We start from the raw sequence: 19,718 nt of genomic DNA, 5'->3' as shown, positions 1-19,718 counted from the left end.
TGCGAGTGCCAGCGGCTGGGGACTCAAAGGGGAGCCATCGCGTTTCACAGGGAAACACCCTGGCCCCACTATCCTCCGAAACACTGGAGGGAGGAGAAGTGGGGGGTGAAAGAGAAGAGGTCAGAGCTCCCCACCCTCCACAGAGAGCATCATCTCCTCCCCACCCCTCCTGCACTCGCTGTTTTTCCCCTGCTTTAGTTCCCTGATTAAGATGCAAATGTTAGCTGACCCGCCTATAACATGGCAGAGCTTTGCTTTTGGCCCACACAGACAGCAGAAATTCAGAGCGGTGTTTGATACACCCCATATGCCTATGTATATATATGTATGTGTATATATATATACCTATATATCTGCATGTATATAGAGGAATAGAGAGTCCCTGTCTGTCCACCCCCTCCCCTCCCTCCCCACTCCTCATGGCACCAAATCAAGCTGCGGCAGACTTGACGAATCTATTTGGCATGGTTCACTCCACCGTTGCAGCCCGAACCGTGCGGAGCGCCGCACTGACGCAGGGAGGAATCTGCACCTTGAATACAGACATCTGGGAGCTCGCCTAATGCAGGAACAGGGAGGATTCACACGGCGGGGAACGCAGGGCCAGAGCCCCCGGGCAACAGGCCCATGAGCGAGGGGCTTTGCCCTGGCCCCGCTGTGGCTTGGCAGCTAGCGGACAGTCGTTCGGTGGGGAGGGAAAGCAGTCACCTGGATGCAAGGGGTAGGCAAGTCACCAAAAAGCAATTACTTATCCTACAGCCTTGGGAGGTGTCTGCTAAATTGAGGCCAGAAAATGGGAAAGAAGCGAGACTGGAATAAAGGAGTAAAAAAGGAGAGGTTTGATTTTTCCTCTTTTTTATGAGACAGAAAACAGCAGAAAAAAGATGACGGGACTCATGGGCCAAATCCTGAAGTGGTGGCAATTCACATGGCTATGGGACTGCTTTGGGTTGACAACAGCCAGGCTTTAGGGTCTTGCTGGGGTGATGCAAATTGGCCCACCAGTACTGAAACCAGCTGCGCTGCCCTGCTCCACCCTGGCCGAGGATCCAGCATCCAGCACCCGGGACTGCAAGGACGAGATACCTACTCTCCCTTGTGACTAAAACCACCCTCCAGGCCAGATTCCTGCCCCATTTAGGCTCCAAAAGGTAAATTTATTGCCAGTGGTTACTTGAAACACTGAACTGTGTATTTAGCTCATCTCTCTGCCCGGCGTGTTGCCAATTCTGCCTTGCAAAAATGGTCCCAGCGAGACCTCAAACTCACCCGTTTCCATGGGCTGCCCAAGGTGAGGAGAAATGGCCCTGGTTCACAGAAAGCTCTGCAGCGGCCAGTGGGTCCTGGGAGAGCACAGAGCCTCCACACCAGCACACAGCCACCATGTCAGGGTTATGTATGAGCTCTGCCATGGCCTGTGGCCCCAGAGCCAGCCCACCCAAAGTCTGGGGAAGGCTGGCTCCTGACTCTCCTATGGAGTGCTGGGCTGCCCTGCGCCTCCATTTCCCCATGTCTAAAACAGGACTAACACCACTCCACTGGCATGCAAGCAGCTTAAATACTCCAAATATTGGAGGTATGAGACTCTGCTAGTGGCCTCCGCACAGAGTGACCTCATTCTGGGAAGCAGAGTAAATTTGAACCATGAGACACACTCTTGCGGAAGGGGAAATCACACGGCCCGGAAGGGAAGGAAATGTCTGGATGAATCCTGGACAAGGCAGGCTACTGCATTTCATGCCAGCAGCGCTTGTGCCAGCAAAGGGAGGGGACAGCTAATTTAACAGAAGTGCTGAGCAAGCAGAAATTGCTGGGATGTGCATGCACGGGGAGTTGTAGGACCCCAGCCACGAGGTTCACGCAAACAGATTATGGCACATCAATGGGGAGGACATGAGCCATGGCAGCAATGTGGGTGGGCACCACAGAAGAGCTGAGAAGGGCTTTCCTGAGATGCCCTTAACGAGGGGATAACCAAACAATCAAGGCAAGTGACAGAGCAGGACTAGCCCGGCACAACGGCTGCCTTAACCCCTGGCCCCATACGCCAAAGCCCCCATGCGGACCACCTCAAGCTTGCCTTGCCTGGCCACACAGCAGCACCCGCAAGGCTTAGAAGGGCTGAACACCCACATTTACCCTCCCTCCCCTTTGCTCCCATCTCCGTGTGCCTCCCAGAAACACACTGAGAGCGTGCAGCAGCTCCCAGGTTTCAATGCATCCTTGGTGACTGCGCCTGCTAGTGCAGATCCCACAGCTCTGGCAGCCTCAATTGCTCCTCATTATTTATAGTTCATTTTGTTCTCTGGGATGGTGCGATCCTCTCTTAGGAAAGTGCCCTTTCATTTCCAGGCCTCAATAACTCCTGAACTACAGTTTCATGTGGTTTTGTGATTGTTAACCCAGCATGCAGACGGGGCTATGGCCATAAAAGCTCAATGAATCTTGTATGGCAAAACACAGGCTGTGAAAGCATTTTCTCCTTCATTTGCAGTCAAATAACATACTCTCGCCACCACGAAAGATGCAATAGCAGCCAGGTTTTCCAAGGAATAGTGTTTCCTCATTGCTGCACAGAGGAGAAAGGACTATTTCTGCTCAGAGCACCATCAGTCTTTTAGTCCTCATCAGAAAAAGGGTCCCTCACAGGTTAAACCTGCCGGACCTGTAAAATCTCTCTGTTCCATTCCTTCCCATTGGCTGCAAGACTCACCAAGGTGCATGCAAAAGAGACAAAAAGGCCTTTACCTTGTGGTTTTTCCCGTGTCGGTACATCATCCAGTCCTCCCCATTGGTGCTGACCTCCAGCTTGTAGGTACGGACATAGTAGCCATTCTGGGTTTCTCTGGAGATGGCACCCTGTGTGGCAATGGCTGTGAGCACAGTCAGGAAGTGGAGATCCACCTTTCCAGGGGAAAAAGGGACAAGAGAGAGTATAGTGACCATCTGAGAGCTCAGGTTGGCTAGTTAGTTCCTCCCTCTGCCTCTGAAACATGAAAAGGTGCAAATTCAGTCTGCCTTGCTCTATCTGTGGGCATGCATTTCAACAGGCACAACTCCCCCGGGCCGACTTCAGCAGGATGCTTGCAGATAGGCCCATGGGACAAGAGGATCTTGATGTCTATCCATAAGGGACCATCAGAAAGCCTTCTTCCTGCCTCAGATCAAACAACAGGATCTGCACAGAAGCTCATGTCCACTAAAGCAGGACAAAAGCTGACTTTTTCCAGGTAAAGTTTTTATTTTATTGCATGATGTCCAATTAACAAGTGCTGCTGTTCCTGGTTTTCCCTTGCTCACTTTTTTTTTTGCTGCAATGTGGGTTGAGAAAGGTCAGCAAAGCTGGCTTGGTAGCACTGTCATGAATGAAGAATGAGATGTCTGCTAGAGGCAATGACATTCACCACCACTAGCAATAGTGTCTCACGGCAATGTGACACAGCCAGAAGCCCTGTGCAGACAGAGACTGTGGATCTAACCAGCTCCCGGGGGAAGCCTTTGCTCTGTCAGAGCCCCCTACCTGGTGTTGGCCCGCTCACGCTCCCTGCATCACTGATGAGATAAATATTATTCTAGTTGTTTTTCCACGTGCCTCCTAGAGACTCTGGTCCTCAGGCCAGTGGTGAAGTCAGCAGCCCTTGTAAGTGGCAGAGGTCCCTCAGTCTCTGTCAATATGCTGGAAAGTCCATGAAGGTTTTGGGCAGGAAGGGGCGGGTGGGAGAGGGACAGCAGGCCGAGTCAGCCCTCGTGCAGGCATGCTAATGGAAGCGCCAGCCTGTCGCATTTCACGGAGGACTGCAGCTCCCCTGCTGCTCACTCCCCATGAGCCAGAGAGGCAATAAAAAATTCAACAAGCCTTATGGTCAAGGGTCAGTTTAACAGCGTGACACTCCATTTGGTGGGGGAAGAGGCGAGGGGGTGGGAAAGAGTACGTACCTGGAGGTATTCTTTGTTGCTGTCTACGTTGGGGGTCCAGCCGTTGTCATCACTGTTGAGCCGGCTCTGTTGAGGGGTCCATCGCCCATCTGAGTAGGTGGAGGAGGCACTGATCTGCATGTTGGAGATCCTGCCAGACTCCATCCCCAGCGGCACGTTGCACTGGAAGTCTGGAGTAGACACACACATGCAGATCAGCTTACAGTCTCTGTACTTCACTCCCAAGTGGAAGGCAGCCCCGAGCTATCCTCCCCAGCTAACCCCAAGCAAAGCTGCCTGCCTGGAAAGATGAACAGATCTGTATCATCTTGCAGTTTGTGTGTGCTCACAGATAGCACTGAAATATGAAAGATGAGGCAGCTTTATGTTTGCATGGCCCTCTGAAAAATAATACAGTCCAGATCTTTCTCCCTTTCTCTATCTCCTTCACCTTTGACACAATTCTGTCCCTTCCCTCCCTTCATCTCCACCATGATGTCTCAAGTCCCCTTGCCACAAAGCTCCCCATCTTCCCGAAGGCCGAAGGTAAAATCTAAGCACTGACAAGGCAAGGACTATGGGCAGGCACAATGGGACAGTTCTGCCAACAGAAATGGGAAGGTCTAAAGGTTTTGTGTGCATCCAAGAGTATGGATGCATGTGTGTATGCGTCTGTATATGTGTGCATGCACTGTATGTGGTATCAGGCCCAGAGGAATTAACCAGCCGAGAATATGAAAGACTCTGGTATGCTTTCATTTGGGTTTCCTCACTTCTAAGGCTTTAAAAGTCACAGTTAGCTCAATCTTATTGCACATCTCATATATTTTATGGCCGCTGTCCTGTAAAAACAATGGCAAAGAAAACATTGATGGGAAATACTGCATGGGCCCAAGCATGCTGCTGGTGTAAACCAATGGGACTCCACCAAACTGCCTGTGTTTTTAATGTGTCCAGCTCAACCCTGGGTGGAAATGATGGGCCAAGTTAAGATCGCAGCAGTAGTATTAAAGTTTCAATTTTACACCAGCATAAGTCAAAACAGCTGGCCCTTTAACAGCTCTCGTGCTTGATTACTCAAGCTTTGTGTCATTAACATTTTATTTCCCAATCCTTTTAAATCCTTTTAAAGAACAGAATAGAAAGGGGATTAAAGAACGGATCAACTGAGTGTGGAGATAGGTAATGGTGAAGACCTCATGCTTGTCTGCAACTCTCACAGTCTCAGCAGAACATCCCTAACTCAAACACAGAGCAAGAGCCTGTAACCCAGCTGCCCTAGCACAGCACAACCTCTGCTCTACCCTACTCTCCGTCATGGGCTTTCCGTGTCGGGTCAGGGACCCCCTCTCTTTCCCTGGGACTGAGGGGTGTTCTGAAGGCTTATTCTGTTGTAACACAGGTTCACTGCGAACAGAGGTCAAGAACTGTGGCTCTGATGTAAAAAACACCATGGAAAAACAACTGAATCTTTCCTCGCCTTAAGCGTTATCACAAAGAATCAAAAAGCTCTTCATTCTCAAAACACACAACTTCCTCACTCCGTATCAATTTACCTCCCCTAATAAGGGATCTAAAACAAATTTTGGTTTGAAATTCTTAGAGCTTTAGGCATTTTTTAATTAGACAGACAAGAAATTCCAATTTGTAGTTTGGGGCTGTGAATTTTTGGAAAACCAGAGAGAGGGAAAGAGTATTTGCCCTGTGATTTAATGAATCTGCTGCACCCTCTGGGCTGAAGTCTTCTCCTAAATCCTCTGGGCTGAGCACATACATGGAGGATTCTACCCCAAAAGCTACTGAGCCTCATGAGCATGTGAAAAGTCAAAGAAAAGTCATAAAGTGTGATTCTTTCTGAAATCTCACTTCTGTGAGAAAGAGAGAACATACCTAGTGTAACTGCTGTCTGCACTGCTGGTGGGGGACCAGCCCCTGAACACACTCCTGCCTGCCTCACTCTCACATGTGCCAAGTTGAAGACTTGTAAAACATGTGACACAACTGCCTAAAGTCATACGCACACATTTCCAACTTACTTTCTGGGACTTCCTGCTGGATCAAGTAGTACTGAGCAGAGAAACCATCTTTAGCCACTGCCAGGTCCGTGTGGAAGGTGAGCGAGAGGACGCCAGTAGTTGAGCGGATGTCCGATGGCATCTTAGTGCCACAGTACCTGCCTATCAAGGGGCCGACTGCAAAAGAAAGAGCAGCAAAGGTAATGCCTGCTTTTCCACCGGCCTCCTGGGTCACCAGCAGATTGGCATCACTCAGCAGGGATGTCTTAGAGGGACCGATGAGGATAAAAGAAAGGCTTTGGGGATGGGCTGTTTTTCACACCCACTGGCCCGGTGCCATGCAGTGCGCCGTGCAGAAATACCCACTGCAGCAGGCGTTGCTCTGCAATTGCTGGGAAATGCTCCAATCTGCTCTGTTTCTCAGTGTCGGTACAGAGTAGGGAGGTCTTCCCAGCACGGCGTGAACCCACTGCTCTTCCCTGAGGGAGGACTGGTGGTATCTTGGAGTGCTGCATGGGGCTTTTCAGATCAGTGGTTACAACAGAGCAGTAGCTTGGGGTTTAACGCATGCAGCCTTCTGCAAGTGCACCGTCCCCACAGCCAGCCATAGAGTGCCCCGATGGCAGGCTGCACGCTGCAGCCATGACCGAGGTGAGGCACCTTTGATGTTCAGACACAGACTGCACAGTCTTGGAGCTTTGTGAGACACCAAGAGAGGCTGAGGACAACAGCACAGCACCCCACAGCTTACCCTGAGGGATGCCATCCCAGATGTCCAGCCAGTCGTACTTGCAGTCTCCTTCCCCTGCCTGCAGCGGGTCGTGCTCAAGGTCAAAGAGCAGAAAGTGGAGGAGGATTTCTGTCTTTGGCTTGGCTATGATGGTGAAGACGCAGTCCAGGTTGTGTGGGTACTTGTCAGGGAAACCTGGAGACTCAATAGTGCCATTGGAGGCAGTGAAGTTTCTGGAGCAGTCCTCAGAGCCTGTAGTGGCAGGAAAAAGCCCACAACCTTAGCAAAAATGCAGCTTAACACCAACAGCTTGACACTGTGGAAACCCCATTTTGAGCTTAGAGGGGTTGTGTACTAACTTCTGGAAATGTCCTGTAACCCAAGAGCTGTGTGTATTTCTGCAAGGACCAAGAGGGTGATTTTCAAAGCTTTCAACAGATGGAGAGACAAGGTCCATGTGTTCACTGGAGCGGATAGCATGGTTTTAAATCCCTCAGACAGCTCTGCAAACATAACCTGTACACCACTGCTGATCCCCCTGCCAATTACTCCAAAAACAGGACTAAGAGAGTGACCCCATCCAAAGCCATGGCTAGGATTTGGCAGGCCAGCACCCTGCCATGTCCTCCATGCCGGTGGTGGCGGCCCTGGTGGGGAAGGAAGGCCACAGCAAGCTGGGCTGGGCTTCCCCGGCTGGCCCTATGGCCTGTAAGCCAGGGTGCTGACCAGTGACCTGCTGGGATACCTCGGTCCACAGCCTCCAAAGCCTGCATGGGGCTGGATAGCGTGCAGGGGGCTGTGGTATGTGGTCCTCACTGCCGTGGCTGCCACCCACCGGCCGCGCTGGCCAAGGACCACTGCAGCTCCAGGTCTGATGGAAGAGCCTCTGTTCAGGGAGTGGGCTGCCTGGGAAGGGGCAGAGAGGAGTAATGGGGATGTCATCTCTTTGGAAAGGCTATCCCCAGGGGCTAGGCTCCTGCAACCTCTCCCCTTCCGACACGGACATCTGTGCCTCAGTTTCCTCTTCAGAAAATCAGGAAGCACAAATATTTACACAGGGCAAGGGCCCAGGGCAGGGTGCCAATGTTAGCTGGAAACCCTTGGGAAATGCGTCGTTAGCCTGCAGCCCCCCGAGACCCACGCAAGGGATGAGGGCCAGCTCCAGCACACATCCCCTCTCCACGGCCATGGCGAGAATGGGGGTAACCAGGGGCTGTGGCAGGGGGATCTCTGCTGAGAGGAGGAACAGAGCCCGCTTTCTCACAGACTGAGCTGGCCACACCAGAAATGCAAGTTATTTCTATCCTTAAGGAAGACCTTTGCATGGCGAGGAGGGCAGACAATGTTGCCTCTTATTTATTGCTGACCTCAGCACTGGCCTTGGCTGCAGCCGGGCCAGCTCCGTGCCCCCTCTCATACAGCCAAGGTGCCTCGGGGTGGCTGGGCAAAGGGGAATTTGTGTCGTATTCATACCATGGTGACTTTGAAACTGCTGCACTGTGGAGACAGGACAATAGGCAACAGAAATCTGCAGCCTGAAGCTATCAGAGGCGAAAGGGGATGTTAGAGAGGCTGCCAGCCACTGCTGCAACCCGGCATTAGCATTCGCAAAGGTTTATGCTTTGGTTTTACTGGGACACCCTCCTTCTCCTCTACAAACCCTTCTGCTCCAGCTCTTCCAGGCAGCACAAACCTTCCCGGGACTAATGGGAGACTTGTTATTCAATTCGGCATTAACCTACAGGAGTCAGGCCAGCAGCCCGCAGTAATAGCAGGATCCCGGCACTGCATTATGCAGCGCCTAGTTGGAGAGCCACTCAGGAGAGGCTCTTAATTGACTACCTAATGAAGCAGCCAGCTTTTCTGGTGTGAACCTGTGGGGTAAAATGCAGAGGCAAAAAATAAGGCCAAACACAAATCACAGCGTAATGCCGCGAACAGGAATAAGGGTGTACTTCGTTCCAAACAGCTTGAAAGACAAATAGATAAATAGGGAAAATAACACAAGCTCCGAGCTAGGGAGAAAATCAAAGACTAAACCCAGAGTCATGGACTGTCCTCTAGAGACAGGAGAGAGATGTAACTATGTCACTGCATTACACAACAACAGTCTCCTCATGTGGGGCTCTTATCGCATTTGGCATCTTTGTCTACAGTTTGGCTGATAGCAGCAAACACAATGATCAGGTTTTTATAAGGAAGCTGCAGATAATCAACGCGAGTCATGCTGGCTTCGGCAGCACGGACCAGCCTGAGAGGAGACTTTGATGCCCAGCGATGGAGGGCTCAGGCCAGCCCTGCCAAACTGACTCACAAAGTGAGCAGCAGGGAGGCTGGAGCAGCCAGGGCAGGCTGCTCTTTAGTCAGCCCACAGACCGCTGACTGATACCCATCAGGGGATTCAAAGACTGGTATGCAGTTGTTTGTATGCAGATTGCTCCTCTCACACCATGATAAGGGAAATTTAGCACAAGGTGTGGAAATAAATGCTCAGCTGAAAAGAGTTGGTTTTTTAGGTCACCTTTAAGAAAGAAAGAAGCTGCAGCCAACTGCCTTTACTGATGTGGACAATGACAATCCCATGACCTTTAAAGCTGGTGACACCCTTGCTGGCCAGCCTGACAGCTCAGATGGAAACTTCGCCCGTGCCTGCCTGCCTGCCTGCCAACAAAAGGCAGGGCTGGCTTGTACTGCGGGAGCTCCAGGGGGACAGGGGCCGGGCAGCCAAAGTGGGCTGGAGGTGCTCCTGGATCACAGGCTCATCGCCACTCCTGTGCCAAAACCTGCCTTGCCAGGCTGGATTTTGTGGGCTGTGGCTGGAAGAAAGCGTGGCTATTTCCAGAGAGGGTGGCTGCCTGCAGAGGGGTGGTGGTGGCAAAAGGAGGCCCAACACCACGTCAGGCTTGAGGGAAGCTCTGCAGGAACCTACATGGAGGGACACGAACTCAGCTTCAGCCTCCATCCAACATCCAATCCCTTCCAGATCAGCCCTTGCTTCCTTTACCTCCCCTACCAGTAGCAACAAAATCTCCTTTTCCCATTAATTTGGCCCCTTGCTGGTTTCCATCCAGGCAGACGAGGCTCCTGCCTGCCCATTCCTTCCCACAGCCACACTCAGCCTGGCCTGACCACCTCAGCCAGCTGGACCACTCCAAGTTGCCCCATGCCGCGGCTTAGGGCACAGAGCCGGTGTGAGGACAGGCACAACCCAGCACAGCCTGCTGGGCTCAGGGGGGGTGTGTACGAGAGGCAAGGGAGGCTGAGCTGGGTCGGCAGTCTTCCCACCTGAACACAGGCATTCTTCGCTGTCCTCACTGCTGGCAACTGGCCTCGGCAAACCCCAGTGATGAAACGGGATGAACCACTAAACTCTTTCAGGACTGATCTGCATCCTAACCATTTACAAACAGCAGTGGTGAGCTGGCTGCACCGCAACAGCTCAATGACCAGTTATAAAGCCCAGGCAACCACCAACAACAGCACTTTCCTCATCCACCTGAACCTCCAGACACCTCCTGTCCTCACCATTTCACAACGGATTTGGGGAGTCCCATTCCCATCCTCTTGCGGCAGCCTCCACCTTCACATCTACCTGTGACCGGGTTGCGGGCTGCCTGCGCACCCCTGCCTGCCACACAGCTGGGCCAGGGCCCCCAGGCACTGGTGCCTGAGCTCCCTGCCTTCCCTTTGAAGAGGCTGGGTAAGTGACCCTGTTGCACTCCTTTCTGGCTCTTCACTAGGCACGGGCATTTTTTCATGCTGGATGCGATGATGTGAACACCACGTGTGCTTTCTTCCAACGTACCACTTGAAGGAATGTGGGCACAGGGCAGGTGCCTGCATCCCCATGCAAAACACACTCTTGCTCCCTTGGCACGCAGGCACACCTCTCAGCCGCGCACATACACAGCATGCACAGAGTGGGTTTTATTTTCTCAAGCCTCCTTCTTCACAGACACACAATTCTGGCAAATATTTAGACAGAAATACTATTAAAAGGCCTTTGAGCAGCTTTTCCTTTCCTCAATAATAGTTTGGTATTAAACAGAATTATGAATAGTTTCTCTTATATCTGCCTGGAAAGGCACTATCTCAGCCCTTGACAGCAGCCCCTTGAAAACCAGAGCTCCCCAGTTACAAACCCTCCTTCCAGGGAGAGAAAACACAGCGTCATTGATCAGCTCTGAATCGCAGCTCCACAGGAGGGGGAGCTCCATGCGCTCCTAACAGAGGGACAATCCCCACTTAGCCCTAACAAGCTCCACTCATGCCAGAGAGAAAAGATATATGTTTCTAGTCCTCTAATACAAGAGTGCATTTAACGAGGAACCCTGCTTTTGATGCCACATTGTGATCCAAAAACTCACTATCACGCTCCACTAACATCTTTACCTTCTTGGAAATGTGATGCAACAGATTTGCTTAAATTAAAAAAAAAAAAAAAAAAAGTTGTCCTTCACCTTCATCTCTGGAGAACACGCTAAAAATCATATTGAGAAGGTGGCCAAAGACATCTCCTTGTGAAGATCATTGTGGCAAACAGCCTGGGAGACAGGCACTGACACTTACCTGTCTTGTAGATCTCGTAGCGCAGGGAGAAGCCGGCACCTTGCCGTGCATAGTCCGAGGTGAACTTGATATAGAGAGAGGGGCCAGAAGAGATGATGGTAGGAGGTGCTATGTTCCCACAGTGCTTGCCCAGCAGGTCTGCCGCTTCATTGTCCCCATCTCGGATCTCGATGTAGTCGTACCTGTGGAGGCAGGTGAAATGGCAGTGAAACCATCTGTCAGGGAGATGCTTCAGGATGCCAAGAACAAACACAAAACACTTCTTTATATCTGCATGTTTCACAGAACATCTTCCAGACAGGTATCCGGGACTTTGTCACTCCCACCACACCACACCCCCCCCAGTATATTTTTTCCCTTTTATCTGTCTGGCTACATTTAAGTCCCTTCCTCTGTTGCTCCTCACATCATTAATTTATTGCACCCATATCCACTTGAACTTCAGAGATAACATGCAAAATTTAGGACACAATTTACCTCTATTTCCACAAGACTCCTTCGGCATGGAAGAAGCTCAGACATGACTCTCCTGGGGCTGCTCTCTTTCCCTTACCTCTCTCCGTTAAGTGCCATCGTGCTACTTAGCACAGCTCAGTTTATTCCACTATCCAGGTGAGATTTGGCCAAGCACACACCAAGCATTAAACAGTCAATGTTCAATCCATGTGAGCTGGTAGCTATTTTGTGCAGTCTGCACCACATTGGTCCTTTAACAAGCGTGGCCAGTACACTTAACTTAGCACGTGGACAGTAATACCAATCCACTTCTATGAAGTGCTAATGAAGATCTTCTGTGGATGAGAAGTGCTGTGTAGGAGCTGGGTAACCACATTCACTATTGCCTGATCCTTGTACACCCTGTAACCACAACCTGCCTTTGCTAAACCCGATGTGGATATGCCCCACCTGCCCACCACCATAGCCCCTGGGCATCTGAATGGTCTGGGGGAGGAATGTGTAGGGTTGGAAGAATTGCCTCCTGGTGCAGAGAGAAAAGCTGGCTGCAAAGTCTGGCTGGAAGGTGAAACTCCCACCGATTCCTTCATATTTTCTAGGCCATGCCTAATGGCAAGGTAGCATCAGGCTCTGTATGCCGTGAAGAAACAAACAGCTTTTACGTGAACATCTTGTTCTTCAGTTGCTTTCTACCATCTGCACTCTCCCGCCCCTCTTCCCCCTCTCTGGCCAGCACACCGCTATTTACAGAAACTGCCCATCTCCCTTCCACTGTTTATTCGCTTTGTATCAACCTGTTTGAACAACACGCTACAGCTCTTCTCACGGGGCCAGGGAGGGAAAAAGTACTTCCAGGCTGCCAGGAATCTGCCTTTCTTCTTTGTCACAAGATCTCTTGTTTGGGAATAGAGAGTTGAAAGGAGAAGTAGCTTGCTGGATACAGAATGATCCTCATGTGACTCATTCCTGTTCTGCAAAGCACACATCGGCAGGCAACAATCTCAAAACAAACTTACAGGGACTCAGTGTGCTCCTCCACAAAGAAAGATGGCCCGGATGGCTTCGGTTTCACTCCTTTCTGGGACTAAATCAGGCTGAAAGCCAGAAGCAAAATGCCTGCAGATAAAATCCTGTCTATGCTGGACCAGACACTCAGCTAGCTGCAATCACCCAGCCTTTAACTTCGTTACAGACTCAATTGGCTTGGCCAAGGTGAAATCCAAGCGGTCTTTAGAAGAGGCACTCGCACAGGAAGAGCATTTGGCTTAGCTGGTGGGTGGACACACAGCGATGTAAACCAAGATCTGTTCCCTCTGCTCTCCTCAGCTCTGTGTAGCTCCCTATCACCTCGTGACCCCTTATTACCCTGCCACCGTCCAGCAGCACCCTGCATGACCCCACTAATGTCCATCATGTGTGGCTCGATCCCACCATCTCCCCCGGGAGGAGGAACATAGAGGGCAGTGTTAGTGCTGCTTTTAAGTAGAATTTTTTTCCTCCTTGTTTGTCTATTTGTTTAAAGTAGCACTGAGCAAACAGCGGGGACATTTTGTTCTCTAAATAACTACTTGCTCTCAGTGCACTTGCAGCCCTTCCACATCTGAAGTACACATCTGTGGCGCAGGACTACCGGCTACTAGCGAAATCGTGACTATGTGGCAAAAAATTAATGTGGTGAAAACCATGAATGTTGGCAAAACATAGTTAAGAGAGCAGATTGTAAAAGCTGCCATTTGCATGGCACAGGCAGAGGGTAGCTGCACCCCAAGGAATCACATCTGTTTGTGTCCTTGTGGGGTTGTAACTCGCCAACACAGTACATGGGTTCAACTACTTGACTGTAATGATCACAGCTTCTGCTGTAGCCAACACACCAAACAGGCTAGTGCTGTCCACATGGCTCCTCAAACCACCCAGTGCTGTAGGAGCCCTGGCAATTTCAGAAGCAAATTCTGGACCAAGAAATATTTGCTTTTTGAATGGATGAATAACTTCCAATAATACATACAATTTGGGAATGTTGCAATCTGCTCATGGGCAATCTGCAAATGGAAAATTAAAAGAATGCATCTAGTAAGTAAATCATCAGGAAATATTTGCCTCTCTGAATTAAACCCTGTTTGGCTTCATTCAAGCATCTAACTGAGCTTTCTCCTACTGGAGCTAATCCTTAGTAAATCAAATGTTACAAACAAGTAAAAAAGCCCCTAGGAGAAGGTCAGGGAATCATTTTTGCCAAATGTAAAATGAATAAAAATTCTTCCCTAGTCAAAAAATCTTGGCCCAAGCCCTCTGCTCCTCTGGCAAAACTCTCTTTCTTCAGGTCATACAAATAATGTGAATTGGGAGAGTATTACACTCAGGAGATCACTCCTGCCCAGATGAGCAGGAGCACCTACTTCCTCTCCAACATAGCAATTAAGCTTTAGGCTTTCAAAATGAACCACCAAAAACGTCCGGTCCAAACTGTGAAACTTTCAAACTTCAGCAAGAACACTGGCTAATCCCCACCACAGACTCTTTTGGCATCATGTGCTTCAGTCGTGTCCATGCCTTGGCCCACAATCAAAGAAGCTGATAAACCCCATTCTCCTCATGTTGGGTCATTGGCCATGTTAAAATCTAATTTGGCCAGACCTTTGCTTCTGCTAAGCTTAAGCATGGTTTCCAGACCTTGTTCTTCCCATGCGAAAAACAAGAAGAAAAACTGGAAAGAAGAAAACCCAACCCTGGGGATGCTTTCTACTCTAATCATTTCGCTTCCAGATAATTACAGACTAGGGCACAGCTGGGTGGGACATATTTATGCAGCAATGGCATCCAAACTGTCTTGACCAGTGCCCAGCAATTTGCATTTCACTCATATAACCAAATCCATTGTTTCAGTCAATGTGCACCAACCTCCTTGTGGGCTGACCTCTCTGGCATTACCTCCAATGGGCAAGCTGCCACCTCCAAGCACATTTCATGACCACTTCTCCCCATCTGGGCACTGCTCCAATGAGCCAACCATAAATACGCAAGGGCAGGGTGCAGTATTTGTAACCCACAAGTATAGTCAATGGATTAACCAAGTCTTCTTGCAGGGAAGGTGACCACAGTTGGCTGCCCCTCCAGCAGTAGGATATTTTCAGCTGTTGCTTGAGCGGGAAGGCCAGACAGTTGGTTTGAAATGACCTCAAACAGAGGCTTCCACCGGGGAGTTTTAAGGCAGGGAGGCAAAGCTGAAGTGCTTTTAACTGCCCAGACAATGGAGGGGCTTGAGAAAGGAGGGAAATGCATTGCTTAGATGCTCTTCTTGGAGCTGTTTAACAGAATTAAACGGAAAACGTACAATGCTTACAAATATTGCCACATTTTTATTAAAGATTCCTAGTAGTAAGTGCTTCGCTGCTGTTAAGAGAGCTTTTATAAACTAATTATAAAGCACTTCTAATGCCTGCATTACTCACGCTTGCTTGCTTGCTTTTTCCTCCAGTCAACCCTCTCTGCTTCCCAGTCTTCCCTTTCTCTCTATTTTCCCTAAGTCACTTTGCTGCTGGCTCTCCAAACAAGGCTGCAAGGCACAATAAAGGCAAACAAGCCCCAATTGCAGCGATTATGAGACCTCCACCTTTTCAGTCTTTTCTGTTGTGAAACAGCTAATCTGCTCCCTGGCCACTGAGCTGTGCTCCACCGTCCCCCCAGGCCAGCACAGACCTCCCGGGTGCCCACCCAGACACTGGTGAGCTCCAGAAACGCTGCGACCCACCTGGGGAGCAGCACCAGAGAGCCTGCACCATTCCCCTGGGTGCTCCTTTCCCGAGGCACACAACTCGGCACAAAGCACAGTTTTGGGACTGCTCCATGCATAATCAGCAAACCTATCGCCCCTCGGCCCCAGGTCGAAGAGATGCCGAGACTTTCCCAGGTGAAACACGCTTCAAGGGCATTATGGGGACATGAGCTCAGGATGGAGAGAACGATAAATCACTTATGTGCTCACCGCCATACTATGAGTCCTCCCAGTACATAAACTTGTGCAAACCTTTCTTCAAAGCCCGAGGAGGCCTGGCTCCCAGACCAAACTCTGACCTAGCTGGCAGCTTTCTCAGTCTCTTCCCAGAGCTACGATTTGAGTCAGGTGAGGGCTCGCACGCAGCTAAGCCTGGTTTCCAGTGCTTGCCAGGGCCGGAGAGAGTTGCAAGGCTCTAACCTGAGCTTTCCCGATGTTTAATTTGGAGCTGTTATTTACGGGCATTTCCATAGGGCTCATGACTGCACCTGGCAAGCAGTAATGATGGGATCCTCACGAGACCCTGGGAGGTGGGAAGACAGAGAGGAGCCGTGGCTGGCCCAGGGTCACACAGGAAGTTTGCAGCACAGCCAAGAATAGAAGCCAGCCTTGATTAGACAGATTATATCATATTATATTGGAGGAGCCTGGCCTAAATAGACGGAGAGACAAATAGGTAATGACTGCATGCCAACAGCCCCAAATTTGGGAATGCCCCGTGTTGACTTGAGCCTTCGAGACCCCTGGTCTGCTTGAACCATATGTCATGGTGTCTCGAATGCATCTGCTGAGAATAGGAAGAGAAACTGCAATTCTAGTGAAATTCAGCAGGCATTACTACTCTGCAGGTAGCTGGAGGAAGGCGTGGGGAACCTCCTTAGCCACAACATCAGCTGGTAAATGCAATTGTTCCCTTTGAAAAGGTGGCAGGTGGCTTGTTTCTCAGAAATTGCTATTAAAAGCACAAGGTTTTTTAAACACCCTCTAAGAAAAGGCTTATTTCTTAGAGGCGAAATAGCAGTTGCAGTATAGAGATGGTTAAGAAATGGTGAACCAGCAGCGCTGTGCTTGTTTTGCAATCAAGGGGTGGCTAGAATTAATGTCCATTATATGCTAGCTGGCTTAGTCAATTTTTCTGTGTCACCACCCATCTTCATGCTCTTTCATACGCCACCTTCAAACCAAATCCTTATTTCATGGGTGGTTACGTTGTGAAAGACAAGAAAACTTTTCTGTGATGTTTATACAATCTTGAGCAACTGCAGGACATACCCTTCAAAGGTTAAACTGCTGCAGAAACTACTGGGGACTTTTAAACGGTATTTTTTTTACAGCCATGAGCAGAGGCAAGCACCTCTGCTCTCTGATGAAACAAGAACAATGAAGTTTGATCTTAGCTGCCAGCCCTTAATCAGAGTAATTAATTATAAATACAGCAGATGAATTGGATTCTCCTTTGACTTGAACTGGTTTTACACATGTGTAACTCATCATTTTAAGGGTAATCACTCCTAATATATCCTGGGGTGAGAAGAGAATCAGTCCTCATAGACACAGACCCTGATACAGATCTGTGCACAGACCTAAAAATTTCTATCATATCTAGCTTTAGCCAACTAAAAGTCCTCTGCTCTCACTGCAAGCAGGCTCCTTACACCCAGCTTGGGACGGGATTAGTCGTTCTTCTGCACTGACGACACAGGAAGTTTAAATCACTCTTGCTGACTAGACCTGGACTTTGGGTGGCTGAAAGTTGGAGACATAAATCAGTTTGTAGCTTGTGGGGCTGGTTTTGCCCATGATGAGGCAAAAGATGCACACAGAGCAGACAGAGCTTGCCCTTATTTTGCCCTGATGGAAATAACTGCCCCTGGCAACAGCAGAGAGAAATAGACTATCATTGCTCTGAATCTGAAGGGATTTCACTGGATTTCAGTGACTAGAATGACCAAAATCCGGGGGCAGCAGAGGGAGAGCCAGGTCTGGGGGGGCATAATTGCTTAGGATTTCTTGGAGGTTTGTTTTGAATTTGTTACATCTAATTACATCTTGCATAATCACAGTATTGTGGGGTTTTGTAATCTTTCCACTGTGCTTTGGATTATTTTCTTATCTCCTCAAAAATCTGACCAGAATTTCTTAGAAATGAGAAAAATCCAGTCAAAAAAAAAAAAAAAAAAGGGAAAGAAGAGACAGAGAGGGAGAGAAAGTAACCCTAACAGATTGGAAAACTTCTTCAAAAATGTCTTGAAGACAAAAAATGGAAACTACAAATAGCCTCTATTTATACTCCTTGGGCTGTTTTCACCCCTGTACAAGCACCGCTGATGGGAAGAGTCTTTCAGCAGTTACTGTTAACTTATGCGGAAAATTTTAAAAAAAAGGTCGCCAAAATACAGCTCACAAAGGGAAGAATAAAACATAGCTGCAAACCGCTCCTGGGGCAAGTTCTGATTCAGGAGGGGATTTCTGCTCCCAGCGCGCTGCATGCTGCTGCCCCCGCCGCGACAGGAGAGCACAGGCTCCCCCGCGCTTTGCCGTTCATCCTCGGGCTGCCGTCTTCGAGCTGCGTTGCCAGATCTCTGCGGAAAGGTGCGTTGGAGTAGAGAAGTGCTCTCATCTGGGGCATGTCTGGAAAACCGTTCATTATAGAAGAAAACAAGATGTGCTAATGTGCACTTCAGGGGTTTTCTTGCAGGCTGTTGTTCAGGAGTTACACATGTAATTTTAATTCCGTCTCCAAAACCGTATCTATAAATTCCTCACCCTTCTATCTTTAGCTGCAGGGGTCTTTTGTTGCAAGATGTCTTTGGTATTCTTTGGGGGGGGGTGGAAATCATGGTGAAACCAGGAATAAAATATATGAAGCATGTTAAGAATAACCCCCCTTTCCATGGCATTCTGCCTTCTGTTGCTGCTCTAAGGGAACTGAAGCAACTCACAACCTTTTCATACCCCAAAATGCAGGACACTTGAGAAACTGCATTTGCACTTTCCTCCTTCTGCTACAATCCATCTGTGGAAAAAATTAGACTTTGGTTTCTATGTCATTTTCCTGTCACCACTCATAGGCACTTGATCACTAAGAGGAAGAAAAAAAAATGTATATAATAAAAGATAACAACCACAAGAGGAAAATTTACTGCCAAAAAGCAGCAGAGCAGGCAGAAGGCAGGGGGCAAATGTCCGCTTTGCTTGCTTTGCAAGCGGGGGAAACAGGTGAACGGGCTCCCATCTCCTGTCAGGATCCAGTGCCTAATACTCCAGGCAGTAGACAGAGACCAGTTTGGGCCAGGCTGGCTCCAGTGGATGAAGGTCTGGGGCCCGGCTGGCAGGTGCTGATGAGGATTAGGGGACACTCACACGCTCTGCTGTGCCAGCCCCATTCCTGGAGGAAAACACCCTCCCCAGAGCCATAGCGAGGGACGTCCCATCGCACCTTGCTGGCATGGTATCAGCCATGGCCTTAGACACAACGTGGTGAAGAACGAAAAAGCTGGGATCAGACGGGAGCTTTGAAGCTCAGCTTTCCACATACCACTCATTTGCACTGGCTTTTTCCAGCACAAAACCAGAACAAACACCTCATTAAGCACCAACTGTATAAAGGAGGTTGCAAGAACAGAGCCCTGACCAGCCCACCCTTGCGCCCCTGGCTGTCCTCATCCCTCGCTAACGATGGGTGGCCTCCCCAGGACGGGCGCACCACAGACGGCTTTCTGACCCCGCAGTTTCTCAGGCACAGCCTGCTCACGGCCCAGCTCCTGCCTTAGCCAGTGCACCAGTAAGCAAAGCTTTGCCGCCAAGGCTGGCCTGCGGCCGCCACTGTCTGGGCACTTCCACAGCAACCCGACCGTGCCAACTGTAGTAAGAGCAGGCTCTGGGGCAAACAGCGCATGAAACCTGCCTGATCCTTCCTCGCTTGCTGCGTAGGTAGCACAGCATCTCCTACCCCTTTGTCCCCTTAAAATGTGGGCACGTGCAGCTCAGCAGCCATCTGAACTGAGCCTCGACGAGGGTCTGACACAATCGACGCACGGACGAGGGTGAGCGCTGCGCCACGCACGCATCATGCCTTGCTGTGCATTCGGAGCAGCGGTGGTCCCCCACTCGGGTCTTAGAGGCCTCAGTATCTATCTGGGGGTGTGGGAGGAATTAGCCGCTTGCAGGGTCTGGTCGGTACCCCTGAGGTGAGCTCCGCCATGTCTGGGGCAGCAGGTTGGAGGGGCAGCCACGCCGAGACGGACGAGGGAGACAG

The 19,718-nt window shown here is 49.9% G+C and overlaps 1 protein-coding gene across 2 annotated transcripts in view; it reads right to left on the bottom strand.

Moving 5' to 3' along the window:
• Nucleotides 1–19,718, bottom strand: part of NRP2 (neuropilin 2) — a gene marked incomplete at its 3' end in the record, with an annotated part of 86,985 nt that overhangs the window by 46,172 nt on the left and 21,095 nt on the right. For both annotated transcript variants that reach the window (XM_082001487.1, XM_082001488.1), the window contains exons 3-7: nt 11,230–11,411; nt 6,682–6,912; nt 5,952–6,107; nt 3,937–4,106; nt 2,749–2,904 (exon numbers count right to left, since the gene is read on the bottom strand). In XM_082001487.1, coding sequence (XP_081857613.1) covers nt 2,749–2,904; nt 3,937–4,106; nt 5,952–6,107; nt 6,682–6,912; nt 11,230–11,411 — 895 coding nt within the window. The remainder of the gene's footprint in view (nt 1–2,748; nt 2,905–3,936; nt 4,107–5,951; nt 6,108–6,681; nt 6,913–11,229; nt 11,412–19,718) is intronic.

This window comes from Phaethon aethereus (assembly GCF_964289735.1).
Source record: "Phaethon aethereus genome assembly, chromosome: 6".
NCBI classification, from domain to species: Eukaryota; Metazoa; Chordata; class Aves; order Phaethontiformes; family Phaethontidae; genus Phaethon; species Phaethon aethereus.
Note: the sequence above shows the minus strand (reverse complement) of the source record. Positions and strands in the feature narration are given on the sequence as shown.